This window comes from Xiphias gladius, chromosome 7 (genome assembly GCF_016859285.1).
Source record: "Xiphias gladius isolate SHS-SW01 ecotype Sanya breed wild chromosome 7, ASM1685928v1, whole genome shotgun sequence".
Taxonomy (NCBI): domain Eukaryota; kingdom Metazoa; phylum Chordata; class Actinopteri; order Istiophoriformes; family Xiphiidae; genus Xiphias; species Xiphias gladius.
Window position 1 is genome coordinate 26063184 of NC_053406.1, and position 19987 is coordinate 26083170.

At 41.8% G+C, this 19987-nt stretch overlaps 1 protein-coding gene and 1 long non-coding RNA gene across 2 annotated transcripts in view; one reads left to right on the forward strand and one right to left on the reverse strand.

The window, feature by feature from the left end:
* Positions 1–3552: 3552 nt before the first annotated feature.
* Positions 3553–19987, reverse strand: part of LOC120791763 (unconventional myosin-VIIa) — a 67801-nt gene continuing 51366 nt past the window's right edge. The window contains exons 29-50 of the mRNA XM_040130426.1: positions 19595–19721; positions 18421–18540; positions 17368–17541; positions 16963–17190; positions 15872–16039; positions 15243–15360; positions 14676–14802; positions 14159–14328; positions 12990–13180; positions 12435–12559; positions 11649–11806; positions 11292–11445; positions 10978–11133; positions 9054–9159; positions 8838–8951; positions 8305–8392; positions 7462–7568; positions 6715–6900; positions 6133–6249; positions 5853–5936; positions 4727–4846; positions 3553–3666 (exon numbers count right to left, since the gene is read on the reverse strand). Coding sequence (XP_039986360.1) covers positions 3574–3666; positions 4727–4846; positions 5853–5936; positions 6133–6249; positions 6715–6900; positions 7462–7568; positions 8305–8392; positions 8838–8951; positions 9054–9159; positions 10978–11133; positions 11292–11445; positions 11649–11806; positions 12435–12559; positions 12990–13180; positions 14159–14328; positions 14676–14802; positions 15243–15360; positions 15872–16039; positions 16963–17190; positions 17368–17541; positions 18421–18540; positions 19595–19721 — 3031 coding nt within the window. The 3' untranslated portion in view covers positions 3553–3573. The remainder of the gene's footprint in view (positions 3667–4726; positions 4847–5852; positions 5937–6132; positions 6250–6714; positions 6901–7461; positions 7569–8304; positions 8393–8837; positions 8952–9053; positions 9160–10977; positions 11134–11291; positions 11446–11648; positions 11807–12434; positions 12560–12989; positions 13181–14158; positions 14329–14675; positions 14803–15242; positions 15361–15871; positions 16040–16962; positions 17191–17367; positions 17542–18420; positions 18541–19594; positions 19722–19987) is intronic.
* On the forward strand, positions 4842–7550 carry LOC120791764. The gene is made up of 3 exons (XR_005707739.1): positions 4842–6234; positions 6701–6825; positions 7441–7550. It is a non-coding gene; the product is annotated as an uncharacterized LOC120791764 (long non-coding RNA).

The following is a 19987-nucleotide window of genomic DNA, read 5'->3' on the forward strand; positions in this document are numbered from 1 at the left end:
CTTCAGCATGTGTTAAGACAAATGAAATTTATTACAACAGTAAAAAACGAATGGACAGTTAAGCGTGATAGTATTTTGACAACAGAATTTTTAACTCAAGGTCCACTTTTTAGCTTTTTCTGAAGGTTTTCAGCTGCATCTCACGGTTTTCATCATTGGGTAGAGCACTGGTGTCGGATGTGAATGGCTACTTTGACCCATAAATACCTGTTGTCACATGACCAAAGTTCCGTATGTATGTCACTTAGTCATCTCCTTGATAAATGAGCGAACTCCTCCTGCTGATGAAGCCAGGGAGAAAAAGCTAGTAAGTGGCCCTTGGATTAAAATGATTTTTGTAAAACTACAGGAATGTTACAAAAGCCCCACGGGATGCAGGACAATGTAGTCTCAACAGAAATAGAGAGACAAGCAAGGCATGAAATGTAAAATGAAACAGCTGCTTGAGATCAGCTACAATCAAACAAAAGAGGTGTAAACATAAACCATGAATTAAGCATTAAGAAACCTAAAACCCTAAATAAACGGTTAAACGCAGCACAGGCCATAAACAGCAATTACAGGTGTATTTCTAGTGTGTCACACATAACAATAGCAGAGTTTTTAATAACTGAGCTCAGGTCTGTTGACCCTACTTCAGTTACACCTTCTGGACCTAAGGCCAGAAAAAACATAGTTCAACGTTTTTCTTATCACTTCAAAGTTTTTAGAAAAACGTTGAACTATGATTTTTTGTTTTGTTTTTTTTTTACGTCACTTTGAATATTACTTAAAGTGATGCAAAAATCAACACTTAAAACTACGGCGGGCACCAATCAAGAAGAAGGAACAGACAACACAAAACATTACCGGTGTCTGACTGTTTGTAGCCAATACTGTATCTACGAAAGAACGTATACTGACTGAGGGAGCGAGACTAAATACCTACAGCTTCACTAAAGCTCCTGATCTAATGATGATCTCATGCTCATTACACACACACACACACACACACACTCTAATCATTGCTGGATGGATGAAAATTTTGATCTTTTTAGATCCTTATCATTAATTTGGAAAACGTGTAGCCAGAGAAAGCTGCTGCAGAGGCCACCGTGCTGTTACCTAAATCAAACATGTTCACCCTCTGAGTTCAGACTCTTTTTGTCAGACTCTTAACGTCTAAGCTGGGCCATGAGCTGGATCCTAAAGTTAGTTTGGTAATGTACAGTGTTTTCAGAAAGTAGACCCCTTCACTTTTTTCACATTCTGTTTTGATGCAGCTTTATGCTAAAACAGTAAATGCCCCATAATGACGAAGCAAAAACAGAATTTTAGATTTTTTTCTGCTTATTTATTAAAAAGGAAAAACTGAAATATCACATTGACAGAAGAATTTAGACCCCGTTGCTATGACACTTGAAATTTAGCTTAGGTGCCTCCCATTTCTCTTGATCATTCTCTTGATTGGATTCCCCCTTCGGTAAATCCAGTTGATTGGACAGGACTTGGAAAGGCACACAGCTGTCTATATAAGGTCTCAGAGCTGACAGTGCACATCAGAGCAAAAACCAAGACCATGAGGTCGAAGGACCTGCCTGCAGAGCTCAGAGGCAGGACTGGGTCAAGGCACGGATCTGGTGAATGGTACAGAAAAGCTTCTGCTGCATTGCAAGTTCCCACAACACAGTGGCCTCCATAATTCTTCAAAGGAAGAAGTGTGGAAGAGCCGGGGCTCTTTGTAGAGCTGCCATCTGGCCAAACTGAGCAATCAGGGGAGAAGATCCTTGGTAAGGGAGGTGACCAAGAACCCCTCGGCCTCTGGCTGAGCTCCAGAGATCCTGTGTGGAGAAGGGAGAAACTTCCAAAGGGACAATCACCACTGCAGCACTTCACTGATCTGGGCTTTATGACAGACTGAAGCCTGTCCTCGGTGAAAGTTTGCAAAAAAAAAAGCATCTGAAGGACTCTCAGCCTGTGGGAACTCCAATCAAGGTGTAGAAACATCACAGAGATGATCAAGAGAAATGGGAGGCACCTGAGCTAAATTTCAAGTGTCACAGCAACAGGGTCTGAATACTTCTGTCAATGTGATATTTCAGTTTTTCCTTTTTAATGCATTTATTAGAATTTTAGAAATTTTAATAGTTTTCACTTTGTCATTATGGGGCATTAAATGTAAACTGATGAGGGAATTTTAGCATAAAGCTGCAACATAAAGTGAAGGGGTCTGAACATTTTCTGAATGCACCAGCATTTTAACTCTTGGAGGTTAAGCAGGGTTTTACAGTGTTCACCAAATTGAATGTAAGGCCTTTTTAATACCACATAGAATCTAATTTAATACTTTTCACAATCAAATTGGTAAAGATGGAAAACCTCAGGGGCAATAAGGCCTACAATTAGTCATTAAGTACATGTATTTATTGACATATATTTTGTCAATACTTAAAAGAATAATTCCTAGTAATATAATTAATTACTAACAATTGCTGAAATTAAAATTTGCCTATCATGAGCGGATGAGCTTCATAGCAACTGCAGCATAATCCACTGTTCAGCAGACACACTTGTAGTTTTAGATCTGTGACCTTCCGTGACAGCCCGCAAAAAAGTTCTAATATGGTACTGTCTGCAGCAGCCCAGAAAAAATATTTAAAACTTTCATAAATTACATTTAAGGCTTTGTAATAACTTCAGAGGCAGCTGAATTCAACATTTACTTAAATACCCGCTGATACCTTCTTTAACATGCTCAAATTGAAGTACAATTTCCCACTACAAAAGCTAGTGTAACATGGTAATATTAGTTGAACTGACCCACAATGTCTTGCACAGAGCTATGCCACTAACTACATTTACTAGAAATACGCTTGTCAGTTTAAAAAAGATAAACGAATGCCACACACAGTTACTGAGACAATGTGGATTGTACCTACAGGCCAAAAACTCTCACAGTTGTTCACTGGTGCAAAATCTAAGTGGACAGAAAGTGTAGCCTCAGTCTGTCCAGAGAAAGATGGCAGAGCCTGGTCACTACCTCAGTAAACAATTTGTTCTAAGGAGTTTACTGTCACAAGAACATTACACTATTTCTAGGTAGTCCAGACCTTGAAGCAGTGGACACCTGGTGCCACTTGGGGTCACTGCAACCTTCGCTAAAGGCTGAGATCCTGCAACTAGAGCCGAGTGTCCCCAGTTGGATCTGAGTCAGTCGAATGATGTCAACACGAGAGCAGCACTGACTCACACCGTATTTGTGTGCACACAGGTCTGACCGTTGAATCCTGACCCAAAGCAGGAGGAGCGACCTGTTGGACGGAGAGTTTGGAGGTGTTAGAGGTAGTCATCCTCGCTGGACGGCTCATCCTCTTCGTAGTTGCTGTTGTAGTGGTAATAGTTGCTGGGGCCTTCACCGGGGTCGTTGCTGCTGGCAGCCGAACTCTCCCCCGTGAGCTTTGACCCTTCTGAGCTAGCAGAAGGACTGCGGCTCATCCTCCACAGCTGGTGGGCAAAGGTCCGCCCCCAGCTGCAGTGCTGGCCAATGGGGCGCAAGAGCCGGATGAGCTCAGTGGCCTCCTGCCAGTAAGAAGTTCACTTGCTGTGGCCCCGCCCGGAGCGCTGCTTGTTCATGGAGGTCAGCATCTGACTGATGTAAGAGGTCAGCAAGTCGTCCATCTTGTAGCCCTGCAGGTGTGATGAAAAGACACAGCTTGAATCTTCCCGTCAACAACGGTGGAAGATGGTAAAAGAATGTAAATATACTCCATCACAAGTAAAAGTCCTGAAGTGGTACTTCAAGTATCAAAAGTAAAAAATAAGGGTTCTGCAGAAAAAAGGCCCCTGTGAGTGACAGAATATTATTTTGATTAAATTATTAATACAGATTTAGTGTTTTGCTGTTGTAGCTGTTGAGGTGGAGCTAGTTTCAGCTGCTCCACATACTTCTCAGTAGTTTAGGCCAATGGTTCCCGACCATTGGACAAGTCCAAGGTCACCAAATGAATGCTGGGTGTCATGAGATGACTAATGTGGCAAGAAAGAAGAGAAAACTAAGTTCAACTACACACTTTTTTTTTTTTTTGACAATATTGGCACATTTGACCCCTCTCGTCATTGAACAATTATCTAAATGAAAACATGTGAGAAATGTAGAGAGGAAATCTTTGCGTGGTCAAGGGGCTCCGAAGTCAAGACACAGCTTTTTTTCGAAGGGTCAACCAGGTCATAAATCTTGTGCAATATAGTGGAGTAGAAGTGTAAAGTCGCATGTAAGTAAAGTTGAAGTTCTGTACTTAATAAATGTACTTTCCACCACTTTACTTTGACTCATGTCAGGGCTGCAGCTAACATTAATTTTATTAATCACCTAATCTGTTAATTGATTTCTTGATTAAAGAGTTTGGTTTAAAAAACTGCCTGTCGAAATTTTCCAGATCTCAAAATGACATCTTCAAATTTCTTATCTTGTAGACCGGCTCTCCAGTGAGTGTGTTTGATACACTGCTCGATAAATCAAAACTTCCTCTGTAGTTCTGTTAAAAAAGGGAGCGACCTGACCGCTGTTGCACTGATGGAGTTACTGCTGTGTAAATTTACATTGTACTGAACTTATAATGTGAGCCCCTGTACTAGACAACAGGTTGATCTGAGAATTTACAGTATGTCCTAAAGCGGGGAGTCATTCTGCTTTTCTCTGTTTGATTTACAGGACGTGTGTGTGTGTGTGTGTGTTGGTGCCACCCACCAGCGAAGTCTCACACAGGAGTTTGCTTCCTCTGACCAGGTTGCCGATGGTGATGTGGAAGTAGGTGTTCCCGCTGCTCCAGTTGGAGATCTTGGTGAAGGGGTGGGTGGTCAGAATGTCCTGTACAAACACAGGGAGAGAGGTAAGCCTCGGTCACCCTCTGGGCCTCTGGCTGGCAGGCTATGATGCCTACTTCAGTTGTTAAAGAAACACAACACAGGTAATGAAGATTTTAGTGTACAAGGCTCTTTCCACCCCAACCGCTTGAAGGTTAATGTATTTACGTTAATCAGCAACATCCAGACTGAGCATTAAAATCAATCCTTTAACATCTGACAGATGGGGAGGGGAGCAATATTTATTCCTATACAAACTAGAGGCAGGCTGATTTCATCAGCCCATTAAAGCTGATTGCAGATAAAATCGGTAGTGGGGTTTTTAACGGCCGATAAGTAACAAAAAATTAAAGTAAGTGAAAGCCAAAGATAGGTTCACAGCTCCACCACTGCAGAATAGAACGGAGTCGTGGCAAAGAAGTTGAGCGCTGAAACATTAGGCTGTAGCCCGTTGACAAAACCTGTTTAATGTTTGTTTGTGAAACAGTCTAACAAAATTCTAGCGAGTAAATGAACAACGGCCGAATCCTCTTCTCCCCCGTCCATCTGGCGCTAACTGCCGCGATAAAACTTGCAGTTTATCTGTTGCTGAAGTAGTTAGCCACAAAGCAAGCTAATGCCACTGCCTGTCAGTGGATGACAGTAAACGAGTCGTTAACGTGAAGCATTCTACTCATTCCGCCTAAAGGAGAACCATTGTTTACCAGCCAATTATAATCAACAACAGTAATATATTATTTTGTGTCACACAACCATAACAAAATATATGTGTTGTCGTTCAAGTTTACCATTTTTGACAATAAAACAAGTTCATTTTTCAGCTGCATAACGACCTGCTCAGTGAACCAGGTACCGTGGTCAGACCTCTTCAATATCTAAACCCTGATCATGAGTTCAGGTTTAAAAATGAATATCGGCCGATATCTCGTTGCGATGTAAACACTCAAATATCGAAATAGGCATCGGCCTTAAAAACCCGGTATCAGTCACGCTCTAACTAAAACACAAACCTTTGTCTTTGGGTCGATGAGACTGACTCCATGCTTGTTGATGGCGATCAGCAGGATCTCTGGGTAGTTGGGCTCTGTGGTTTGCTAAAGACAAAAAATAGATATTTATGTCTTGACATCCATTGATCATCTATCATATCTAATAATTTTTACGTTTCATATTAGCAGTTAGCACGTCTTGTTTGACAATTCAGTGTTTCCTCTTGTTACATTTGATAAAATGGACGTCAGAAATGAGTGAGGGCTGCAGACAGGAAGTGACAGGCTCAGGTGTGTTTACCTTGACCTCAAAGAAGGCGGAGCCAAAGGTCGGCCATTTGTAGATGATCTTCAGGAACATCAGTTTGGCCTCTTCCCTTGATTTACCGGCCTGCTTGTTGAAGTATGCAACCACTGACTGTAATCAACACACACACACACACACACACACACACACACACACACACACACACAGTGTTAACTATTAAACTCAGTTCAATCCTTATTTAGTTAATGCCGAATTTTGATTTAGAGTGGATACAAATACAGATACCGGCTTCAGTATCTTACAGGTAAAAATGATTCATTTTCTAGCGTAAACATCTAATAGGCAACTAAAAATTAAAGTTATTTTTCTGCTTAGATCTAAGCCGAAAAAAATGGCTAGACTGTACATTAAGCATATTGACTATATGTATGACTTCAGTAACAATTGTTTTATTTGTTGTGTAGATTACTACAACACTATTTACTTTACCTATAAGAAATTATAAAATATAAAATACACATATAATTTGAGTCTAGAACACAACTAGGTAAAGGAATAAAGTACATTAAAAAGTTAATATTCAATATCAATGTCATTGGAGTTTTTCAGGTTTACCCTTTTCCAGTCATCTGGCGACATCTGGCGAATGAGATCCTGGGGAACCAGCTCCCGAAGCATCTTGGGAATTGTAGGAAAGTGGGATTTGTCATCCTCAAACTTGACACGGTATATGAGCGCCGCCAGTTGGAAAACCTCTTCCCTTGAACACTTGTGGTAGCCACGCAAGTATTTAGGCAGCTCCTGATTAAAAGAAGAATTTTCATTGTTTACACAGTTGCAGGTGCAGTTCAAGTATGAATAAAATATGAATCTCGATCATTTCAAAGCTTGGAAGTAAATTGACAGAAGATGATAAGTAGATTATAATCATGTTCTTTAAAAGTCAAACTAGCGAGCATCTTGCGATGGGATCACACCATCATGTTGATGTTCATGGGTTCATTTTGATCTCAACCACACACTTGCATAGTTTCCTGACCGATCTTGCACAGTTGTGACACGATTGCGGAGACAAAATCTATCAGACAGACACCTGCCAAAGTACTTATAACAGCCTCTGTGGTAGTTCCCACTACAGTGGGTGTGTCCGGGACCACATTGTGCCCTGATGACACAGAGTCACAAACAGAGTCACAAGGTGAAAACGATACCAGTCCCACTTTGCAGCTGGTAACCACCTTGCATGAGTGTCTGTGTCATCTGAAACGAAGATGAACTGAAGTGTAGGAGAGTGTTGCGGTCTGAAACTTAATGATTAAAGTATTTTCTCCCGTTTCTCAGTGTAAATACCATAAAACTGACCTGGTAGTAGTGGAAGATGGAGTCAGCGAAAGAGTCCTTCCCTGGAACTGTGTTGGTCCACAACTTCTTCATGAAGAACACCTGATAGGTCAGAGAGGGGACGATACCTGCGAGGGGGGAGAGAAGAAACACAAGTGGGATCAACCTTAAAACTGTTTCAGTGCAGGTCTGTTCAGCCTCCAAAATAAAGGTCATGATGTTTCACAAATACTGCTGTTGAGTTACATCAGCGATTTTTTTTTTTTTTTTTTTTTTTTTACTTCCTGCATGTTGAGCAATTAAACCTCTGACATTAAAAAAAAACATGGTGTGGTTATACTGCAACAGGGGTTCTCTGAGTCGTCGACGACACACTGGCCAAGAAACACCAAGCACCGAGCAGAGGACGTCCAGATTCTCACAATTATCAAAACGGGTTGGACATTCAATTGATGTGTTTCTCACAAGGGCATCTGTCTGTTTAGCTCTTTAGATTGAATTGATGAATTTAGAACAGCAAAGACCTGAGTCGTGGTATCAGGTTAAACTGCCCATTATAAGGATGTAATGGAGGTGTCAGCCGATCAGAATCCAGAAATCATAGTGGCAGAACAAGCAATGTCAGACGTTTTGATAAATGGCCACAGTCCTGCAGTCAGCTGAGAAGAGTTGAGAGGAGCGATTCACATTCCACACTTTTAATCTTCACAAATGGTCCAAATTTCTGTCAACTGTCAACTTTCTGTTCCTAGACCAGATTTGTTTTAATGTGGTAAAAACAAAACTGACACCAAACACTGATAGTGAACTCGATACGACAACATTTTTCACAGCCACGGCCGTAACACAGGTGCTGGTACCAACCGTCTTTAGCTGGTCGAGATTTCTTGATCCAGTCTGTCAAATGTCTGACAAAGTCAAAGAAGAAATCTCCCTCTGGCACACTGATCACCTGCAGAACACACACACACACAGTCAGACCGATCAGCTTGGTGCAAGTTGATGAAGAAGAAGATTTCACATTTAAGATGCTGTAATAAAATATATCTCACATTATTTCTGTCTTGACACAGATTTCATGCAACTGTGAAAATTTATACTTTAAATTTTTTTTTTATCCTAGAGAAATTGTAGTAAATCTTTCTAGTGAAATTTAAGTTTCCCAACAACCTGTAAAACAAGCATTTGGATAGAAATTGATTAATTGAGAAGATCAAAAGATGGAGGATCAAAACCCTGTGTAAAATGAAGATACAACAACACCTGAAAAAACAGGTAAGGATAGGAGAGATAATACACACGTTTTTTTTTGGTTGTTTTTTTTTAGATGAATAAAACAAAGTCGTGTGAGTGGACTGAGATGATACTAATTTAACAAACAATCCTCGACCTCTCACCTTGTCTGAGATCTTAACAAAGAGGCTGAAGCCTTCAGGAGATTTGAGCAGAAGCCTGGTCGAAATGTTCTGGCAGAAATCCTTCGCTTTGGTGCTGGACTCCACCTCAAACGCCTGCAGGTTTGATGACAAAAACTCAATACCAACAATCTCAGTTTTTGTACGACGCTTTCTTATTGTTCAGCGGAAATTTCTGCACCTGCATGTGTGTCATACCTCGTCTGTGTCGTCAGGGAAGTAGACTTTGTGGAAGATCTGGGTTGTCTTGTGTTGGATGGCCTCCACTTCCACCAAATGAGGGGGATACTTCCTGGATCCGTTACTGTTGCCATGACAACAATGACAGAAATGCGGCAAAATGAGAGGTCAGTCAATTGTGTGTCACAGAAAATGAGAAGCTATGAGCTTAGTTTAGAGGTTAAAATGAATTTAAACTGCCTTGAGCTTGAACTTTCCAAAGTTCCAAAAGTCTGTTTGTATTTCAGAGCATTTTTCCAAATGAATATTTTTGCTCAAAATACAGCTGCAATTATGACTTGATTAACTGATTAGTTGACATCGGCATCTACTCTGATAATCGATTTATTGTTTTTCAAGCTAAAATTCCCCAAAAATTGCTGCTGCTTTTCTCTATTTAATATCTATTTATGTATTTTTTAAAAGCCACCTTAACACAGTGGCAGGGTTTGTGTTTCCCAGTGGTCCTGGGAACTGTGTTGTCAGGGCCACTGGGATGGTCTCCAAAGGCAAAGTGGTCCCAGGGGTGGGGCCAGACTAAGAGCAATCCATAAAACTTTGACAGAGTCCTGTCCCGGAGCCAGACCCGGTGGGGGACCGGGTGAAAGGCAAGGGCAGGGCCCTTGGTGTGCCGATCCCTGGCATCACAGACTAGTCCTAGGGACGTGGAATGTCACCTCTCTAGCAGAGAAGAAACCGGAGTTGGTGCGGGAGATGGATCGTAACCAACTAGATATAGTTGGTCTCTGGCTCTGGAACCTAACTCCTGGAGAGCAGCTGGACTCTTTTCCGGCGTTGCCCAGGGTGTCACGCACTGTCGTGTCTGACTGTTGTTGTTGTTTTCATCACAGAGTCAGTCAGTTATGAGATTGGCTGTCCGCTCATTCAGAGCAAAGGAACCAAACCAATTATGTAAATAGTTCTGCTCTGTTTGTCCTGATTGACTGTCAATCAAATACCAGCCCACCCACTGAAGGCTAAAAGAGCAGACCTTTCTCCCTTCCAAACATATTTTTAGGTATATAAAAATACTCTGCTCTGAATAATCACGTGTCTCATGTTTTTGTTTTTTTTTTTTGTTTGTTTTTTAAACCACAAAGAATTTCAATAAACTATTGGCAAATTCTTTATAAGCACATCCAGACCCTTTACTACTGGATGCAAGACGTCTTCCACTGCACAGAAAAGTCTCACCCTGGAGGTTTCAAGTTTCCGTGTCAAACACACATACGGGACCACGACTGGCTTCCAAATGGATTCATGCGTGTATGAGCCCGTGATGAACTGAGATGTAAAGTGAGAAAAGACAAACCTTCCCCCTTCAGCCTTCACACACACTGCACATACATCGCTCTGCAGCTCAAACATCCAAGTCAAGAAACAATAGGCAAAACACATTTCCGAGTGGAAATAAATTTGAAAATAACTGACAATTATTTTTAAAATTTATGTTGTTTTCAGTTGGACTTTAAAGGTGTTATTTTTAAGTTAATACGCCCTCAGGGTAGACTGGACGCTACAGTGACAGAATTGGAGGCAAAACAAGGGGTAACATTGACGTTGCCTTCCACCGCTGGAGACAACTCTTGGCGAGAAATGGAATTAAGTTTGATGCTGAACTCGTGACGTTTCTTCTATCCTGGTAAGTAAACAGCTGTTAATTCTAACATTGGTTATGTAGCCATAGCAAAAACTTACATATAGCGCCTTTAAAATATGTCTCTTGTTTTAGTTCTTTTTAAAAACCTGATTCATAAGCCAGCTGGCCAGGGTTAACCATGAATTCATTGGTAAATAATCAAAAGTCCCGTATATATAGTTATAAAACTCAATTAACTAGACAAGTGGGCCACATGTCATTCAACAATAATCAGTCAAAACAAATGAAAGTCTTTAGTTTTACCGTAGAGCTTTGTGCAGCCTCTGCATGCAGTCTCCAGAGAGCGGGTGGTGTTTCTTGGACTGGAGGAAGCGTTGAATGTGGGGCAGCAGCATGTTACTGGGAGGAAACAGACCAGTACACAGCCACAGCAGCTCCCAGCCTTTCTCCTCACTGTACCTGCAGCAGCACATTACTCACGTTCAGCTTCTGCACAGAACTATCTGCTGGGTTAAGTTCTGCCGGCTGTATTACTGTACTAATGCTGAATGATCAATGAACACTGAATGCAACAAATACTGCTCTATATCGAGTAATTATGGTGTCAGTTTACACACTTGACGTGGTTGTCAGTGAGCTGTTTGATGATCTGACAGTAGATCTCGTCTTTCAGGGGTTCGGCCTTCAGCGCTCCTTCAAAGATCTGGTCTGTCAACTCGTTGACTGAGCGCGTCCGTTTGGACGGGTAGTCGCCCATGTACTTCATCATGGGTGGGACAAGCGTCAAGGAATAAAACAACCCGATTACCTTGAATAGAAATCACAGAAGGTGCATGAATATATGCATGTGACACAGACAGTGTAGAGGATACTTCGTTCCTGCATTCTGGTGCTTTTTTAATACACTATATAAAATAATTTTTTTTAAGAACCAGAAATCAAGAAATACTGAAAAAACTGTCATCAAAGGATATCTATGAAGGACATGCAGGCGTCCTGAGCCAGCTCCTCGTGGTTGACGACCTTCTTCAGCAGCGGCTGCTTTAGCGGCTCTCTGGTGCAGCTCCACAACTTGTCCTTCCCACGATTCTTAGTGACCATCACCCTGCTCAGAGTGTGTTTGGGCGGAGGCCTGGAACAAGCAGGTAACATTAGTGACCTGCTGACTTGACTGGACGTCGATTAAAGATGATGCCAAGAGCATCAGTCAGGTCAGGTCAGGTCAGAAAAAACGGAAATTTATCTTTGACGTGGCTCACAGAGTAAAAACATACACAGGGGCGAAAAAAAAATATCATGGTAAAAACCACATGACTGTAGCCCAACACCTGCATATATTTGCTCCCACCTGTGCAAAGTCCTTCACTATGTGTTTATAATCCGAGATGTTTTGTTGGAGGGAGTGCGACGAAAGAAGACTGAGGCGAGAGTCCTGTGATTGTAACTTCTGCGTTGTCTGAGATTAACTGAAGGAAGTTCCCAGACAGACAATCTTTACCTTAGTAAAGGCAGATTTTTTTGACTTGGCTTCTCCACAACTGAAATGACTTGAGGAGGATTTACAGTCACTGAAGAGCGGTAAGAACAAACTCAATCTACAACTGCAAGAAAGTAACTGAAGTGCTACATTACTGTGCTTTTCTGTATGTGAGCGTGGGTGTACCTGTATTTTTTGTGCTTGTGTCTGTAAGCATGGGTACATACCTGTGTAAATTGTTTAGGTTCTTTTCTTTTTTTAATCGGACTGTGTGTCTATGTACCTGAAGTAGTCGTAGGAGAACTCCTCCAGTGTGTAGGGTTTGATTCTGCCGTCGCTCTCTGGCAGGACAAGCTGCGAAACACGAACCGACTCCTGTCGCTGGTCCGGTGTCATGGTTACCAGCGCCTGATTGGTTGGATTACAGCAGATTACATAACATTACATTCATCTGATTTAAATTTATTGTCTTCAGACAAAAGGCACAAGAGCCAGATGAGCCAGAAAAGATCAGATATTTTTGGCTTTTTGCTGCTTGTTGAACATTCGGAGGAACTGCTAAAGTGGTTCTGAAACTACTGAACTTCTAGTTACAGTCTGGCACATTTCCCTTAAAGTAAAAATACTTTTTGAATTAAAAACGCTGAAATGAAGTTCCAGCGTCCTGCAGACTGAGCTGTAACACAGACATTGCTGTCTGTGTGTGTCTGCAGCTCAGTACTGTAGAGAAGAGTTTCCTTCAACAATGTTCAGCAGATTTTTTGTCGAGAGAGAGAAGTTTATTTTGAGTGTCACATAAAAGCTCTTGGATGTGGTTTTTTTTTTCCTTCTCTCTCACCACTATTTCTTGCTGAGGTCTGGCCATGGTGGGCAGGACATAGACGCAGTCAGCTGGGAAATCTCCCTTCCGATTGGTTCGTTCATTGACGCCATGTGCCCAACCAGAGTTCAGGACCTGCTCGCCAGTGTCCTGGTCTAACAGGATCAGGTCTCCCTTCAGGAAGCTCAGGAACGTTGACTCCTCTCCAGCTGTGGGAAGAAAAACAAAAAAAACCCCACAAACAACACTGTTTTTCCTGAGCTGAGATGATTCACTGTGACGACACTGACTGTCTTCTGTGTAGTACATATACTCAGAAAAAGCCATTTCAAGTACAGAACATTGATGTAAAGGTGTTTGGTGGAAATCTCTCGAAAATATAATGGACTCAAACAGGTGTTGCACATGTTCAGCTTAGCCGTTTTAATGTAAACAGTGTGTTTATGCATTTTGTTTTCAGTACATTTAGGCCCAAAACTAACAACATATCACAGTCCTCAACATAAAAAAAAAACAGAAACAAATTCCCTTTCCTCTGAGGTAAAATGAGGATCAAACCACCAGGTACTTAGAGCTTAGACGATTCCACATCAATTGGTGCTGCTATTATTAGTTGATTAATCGTTCAAAAAAAAAGAAAAAAAAAGAATCAACAACAATTTTTATAATTGACTAAGTTGTTTTTTTTTCCAACCAAAAATGCCGAACATTAAAAAAATTCATGCTTTTTTTAATGTTTGCATTTGCTGCTTTACTTTGTTTTATGTGATGCTAAACTGAATATTTGAAAATTTGAAGACACTGTTCACTACTTTGGGACATTCTATAAACCAAATGATCAATCGATTAACTGAGAAAAAACTGTTGGATTAATTGTTGATGCAAATTACTGTTAATGGCAATGAACAATAAAGTGGACACATATAAGGCAGTATATTCTTATTCTATATGCACAGACAAAAATGATTTCTTCAGTTTTTTAGACTTGGAACTTAAAAAATACAAACTTTGTTTACAATGTTTTAGATTGTTTTAAGAGGATTTGCTGTATGTCGCTGGTAGATTTTCATTAACTATCTACATATACTTTTCAGATGATCTGAGCTTTTCCTCTCAATTATTTATTGTGTGCTGCCCCCCGAGGAAACAAAACACCAGATTATAAAAACTGTACCCTCAGGACTTACTGGGGTTGGGGTTGTCCTGCAGCGCGACCACGAACTTGGACCTCTTCCTCAGGCCTTCCAGGAAGGTCACCACCAGGTCGCGGATGTCCTCTGCATTGTTGGAGGTGAAGGTGTACTCGTCTCCTTTGATGGTCGCCAAAGTGAAACTCTGACCCTGCAACTTTCCTCCCCTGAAAGAGGAAATCCCGCAAAAATTAGACGACAGAATATGTCGATTGTCATTGCTCTCCACGACAACATATACGAGCATGTTCTGATTTGACGTCTCTATCAGCAGGACAGTATCATTTGTGAGTGCCTTCTCCTGATCTGACACAGCTGCATTTAAAGTTCAGGGAGATTTAGGCACAAAAATGACCTGGTCAGGGTCAGGAAAAGCTCATGGTTTAGGTTAAAATAACCACCTAGCTAAGGTTAAAGGTATCATGGTTAAAAGAAACCAGTGGGAAAAGAGAAACAAACAGATCTCCGGTGTCAAACGCCACCTGAACCGACTACAGCTCCCAGCATGCCTCACCTGCTGCTGGAAACTGCAGTGATTTCTGGGAAGGAGAGCTCTAAGAGGACCTGCTCCTGCTCGTCCACAAAATAAACTCCAGTCCAGTTGACGGCTACGATCAGGTCATTTTTAGGCAGACTGGGACCTGAGAGGCAGAGAAACAGAAGAATTCACTGTCACAGAACCAAGAGAGGAAGATTTTTCACAACATCTTCATTAACTCTCTACTTTACAGGCCCCATTGGTTCCTAATAACTGTGAATATGTAACAGTAATTTCTTGGGAAGGTTCCTGGAAAGGACCGTGTAATTTATAACTTAAAAGGACCAATTTAATATCAGTTTAATCAACTGACAATGTAAGCTACTTTATCAGAGTACCATCTTTAAATCCGTACACAGTAGGTCAGCTGCATAGACAAAACTGCTAAATCTGCCATCAGCAAGTATAAAGTCAATAAAAAAAACATATGGAGAAAGCTGTTTCACTGCGCCTCTTATCTCTTATAACCTCCAGAGGCGGTTTGGATGATTGGAGATTTGCTGGATCACATGTTAAGGTGTCAAAGAGGTCACAGATGTTTACCTGAGAACCTGAAGGCTTCGTAGAAACGAGAGAAGAGCAGAGGCCACTTGTGGCGAGCGAAGTCCACCACTTCCTCCTTCACCTTCTGAGGGTCAAACCTCTTCTGGGTGTAGATACCCTGAGCAGACCGAGAGAGAGAGACGCTTTATTATGCTTATGCGTGAAAAGGAAGAGAAACAGCACTGAGGCGTCTCTGCGGCAGCTGGTGTTACATGCAGTTAATGTAGGTGCAAATATAGTGAAATTCTTTTCTTTTTCGTCATTATTACCCTCCAATATGAACGCAAACCAGCTCATGCAAGCGTAACATCCCTTCCAGATCTAAAGCCCAGCAAAAACTGTTGTAGAACGTTAAAACACCGTCAGGTTCTGGTTATTTAAGTTTAGATTGAAAGCTGAATTGACTGTATTAGTGTTAATACTATAGCTGCCACCATGCCAGATGTTGCTGGAGTCTGTTGTTTGTATTTTATGTATCGAAGCTGTCTGGTAATAATGTTTAGGTTATTTCAGTCTCGACCAAAGCGGTGGACCGACTGGCTGAAGTTACTTAGCATGGCTAAAAACTGCAGGTTCCCTTCTGGATAGATTCACTGGATTTAGACTGACTTTGTTCCAGGGATGAGCACCTTTTTGTGTGCGGCCATGATGAAGTGAGCCCATTTCTCCACCGTTCTGGAGGTGCTGATCTCTCTGTCAGGGATGTAGGAGGGAATGAGGCTCAGAAGGCGCTCCAGAAGGATCTCTGAACCGTAGTCGACGTAATACTGCTGAGAGGCCAGCTCCGCCAGGTCATCCTGGGGACACAGAGAGAGACAGATACTGGTAAGTTGGTATGTTGTTATAATAAGGATACAAAAAAACCCCAAAACAAACAAATCTGAAAAAAGTCTAAGACAAAAGAACACAAAGGTAGAGGCTACAGAGGGCGGCCCGGTAGTAACCACTGCCGCCTCACGGGGAGAAGGCTCTGGGTTTCAACCCCCGGGGCCTGTGTCTGTGGAGTTTGCTCCGGCTTTCTCCCACAGTCCACAGACGTGCAGGTTAATGGGCGACTCTTAATTGCCCGTAGGCGTGAATGTGAGCACGACTGTTTGTTTGTCTCTGTGTGTCAGCCCTGTGACAGACTGGCCCCCTGTCCAGGGTGTACCCAGCCTCTCGCCCAATATCTTTGTTTTGTCTTGATCGGTCCTGGGCTATCCCTTCTCTTGCATGTTTCTTCCTACTTGTATGTGTTACACTGCGGCTCGATGAAGGTGTAGTCAGCTTTCTTCTGCGTGCTATTTCTTATGTCGGGTGTTTTAATTCTATGAGATATGTTGTTGTATGAAAGATAATAAAATAAAATTATAGTCCAAATTATTAACGTCAACTAAATACTTAAATTGATTGATTGATTGAGGTCTTCCAGTTTCTCCTGCTCCCTAGCTTAGATTCTGATAACAGTTTAAAAGAAAAATTCAGCATTTTGGGAAATACGCTTCTGTGGCTTGGAGAGTTAGATGAGAAGATTGACACCACTCATATCTGGTTTTTAAGTGTGAACGTTCAGAAAGAGCCAGACTAGCTGTTTTCTCTCCTTGTGTTAAGCCAAGCCTGCTAGCCGCTGGCTCCAGTTTCATACTTCGCGCTCAGACATGACAGTACTATCAATATTCTCATCTAAGGTCCCAAAATTTCAAACAATTCCTTTAAAGTAAACAGGTAAAAACGCAGTCACCCTGTCGCAGCGGTATTCTCCGAACTTGACCCCCCTGACAGTTTGTTGGTAGATGAGGTTGGTGGCGACCAGGTCGTCATTGGGGCAGTGCCAGGGTGTGAAGATCTCCTTCCTGAAGAACAGCCTCCAGGGGGCGTTCCTCTCCTGGGCTCCCTGCTCCTTCGCGTACTGCTCGCACTGCGACACGGCGTCCATCACATGGTCATTCCCACTGCCTAAAGAGGAAACCTGCAGGAGGAGAAGAGACATTCACTGTCGCTTCTGCTACCACAAGCAATGACTGTTTGATTTAGTGTCCTTCACTAGTGCCAAATATTTTAAACAGCCAATTAGTAAACTCTGCACTTTTTAAATGTGTGTGTGTGTCTGTGTGTGTGTGTGTGTGTTATGTACATGTGTGCCCACCTTGTCAAACAGCGCGATGTAGAGCGAGAACCCGAAGCGGTCTCGCAGGTTGATCTTGTCGGACAGGGCGCTGCAGAGCTCCTTGGCTGTGGTGGCCGAGTCCGTCAGCAGCGTTTTGGTCGTGCCGTCCATGAACGTCACCGGCAGCATGATCGGCTTCTTCGACTTGGTGGCCTGGACGCAGATTTCAGAGCTGCGGTTGATTTAGTCTCCAACTGAAAAGCCTGCGCGACCTCTCGTGGTTTTTAAATCACTTCACAGTTCAGTCTGGACTGCATCGGTCAGTTTGTTACTAACAGATCGCTGCGTTCTGCTCACTCTGTCACATTAACTGTTCCTCGGACCAGGACTAAAAACTACCGTCATGCCGCATTTAGTTCAGAATACAGTCTACCTGTACCAGGAACCTTTTACTAATGTATTTGACCGCTCACACAGTATTGTCATGTATTTATTGTTAATTTTATATCACTTTATTTGTCTCTTAAAAGAAAAATCCTCTGTTTTTGATGATCAGTTGCTTGCATCTCTCTTTTTATGTGTATTTTTCATCCTTTGTGAAGCACATTGTACTGCAGCTTTTTGTATAAAATATACTATATAAGCAAATTTTTAAACTTATTCTCATTTATTTGCAGACATGGCCAACATATAAGACTATAGAGCATTTATTGTATGTTCTTTTGTAACTACAGTATAGCATGGGTTTGCTTCTATTATTAAAAACCATGAAGCTGCTGCACAAGATATTTTTTTTACGTGTGTGTGTATGTGTGTGAGAGAGAGACTGGTGTTTCAAGGTGGACTGGAGAGCTGTACACTGGATATGTCTCTGAGGCAGCTGTTCATTACGATAAATAGGATTAAAATTATATAACATTGATGGCTGTTGATATCAAAGAATATTGTAATGATTTATGACACCAAAGCATTCAGGGAAAAGGCCGAGAATATCGCACATCACCTGCAAATTTTAAACACAAATGACTTTATACAATTGACTCACTAACAATTAATTTTTCTTTCATTATTCAGATCTGTGTGTGTTTGTACCTGCAGCTCCAGCCAGGACGGAGGTTGTGTTCTTGTCCCGTTCACAAATGTTCGTCTCAGCCTCTCTTCACAGTAGGGTGCGTAACCTGGGGGCCCGCTGCTGATGAAGTTCCTCAGGTACTGTAGGTAGAAACACAACAACAAAACAAACAAAACAAAAACAAACAAAAAGGAAGAAAAGTGTAAATTCCAGAGGAAGCATTAAGACATTGACACCAGAAAAAAAAAAAAAAACTAACAAGTGACAGGTAACTGATTCGTGGTTAGCGAGATAACTTCGACGGTGGTCCCCTGCCACGGTAACTTATGCTGCACACCTAACCTGCTCCGGAGCAGGTTATGTTTGAGATAATAGAGCAACACATATAAACGCTCCGCTTACTGACCAATCAGTTCTCTTGGAAAATGGCACCACCATTGGTAGAAGATCCTATGGAGCCCAGTGTTCGGATCATGAGGGGTTCTTGGAGGGCAAGGCCATTTTTTATATGAGCCACTCTGATTATTGCAGAGGGCCAGAGAGCCCCCCCCCACCGTTTTCTTCATTTTGTATACTGATATCATCCTACAACAGAGACCAACTGAAGCACTAAAGCCTTGCACTAAGCTTGTTGAACTTATAAGGTATGAAGTTAACCCTTCTTACAGCTTTGAATTTAATTTTTATTATCTTATTTTGTTTATTTTTTATTTGCTCCCAAGTCCGTTTGACACCGCCAGGGTTGCAGCTGAAAGAATGAGGCTAAAATACACGCCATAAGAAGACATCTAAGCAACACATTAATTTAACTGAATACACAAATGTAATTATATCCAGATCTACTCATGCCCTAATGATGGGGCAGTAATATTATGAGCCCATTAACTGATTTAGTCTGTTTTTATAGTTTGCACTTCGTTTGTAAAATATGCTGCTCTGCTGCCACTGGACTTGTCTATGTTTGCTGCAAACACCGTCCATTTTATGTGAACGCGCTCGGGAAATCCCGGGTTGACTCACTGATTTGACAACCACCATCGTGTGAGCGCTTAGTGGGATTACGGTTGTTTGGCTTCGTGAAGCCAGCATGTGTTAAAATGATGAGTGTGTAATTTTAGACTCTTCGTTCTGGGCTTTTAAATATAAAAAAAAATAATAATAATAATAATAATTAAAAATGTTGGATGTGCTGACCTTGACGAACTTGTCTGACGGGGCGAAGCAGCCGACACACAGAGAGATGAGGATCCAGCCGCGAGCGTGAGAACTCTTAGACGGGTTCTGACTCAGCTGCTTACAGATCTGACAGTAGATCTCATCCCTAACACACACACACACACACACACACACACACACACATCAGATGAGATAGGTTATCTTACAAAAGGCTATATTGCCTCTGACAGATATACAGGCAAGTACAGCATCAGATCATCAGTAACTATGGTTAGAACATGTCTGAGGTTTCCTGTGCCCATATTTATCAAACTTCTGAGAAGTATTAATTTATCAAAATTATGTATTTAAACTTTATTCAACCCCAAAGTCTCTTCAGATACACTCGTTCTGTTCCAATACTCACACCTG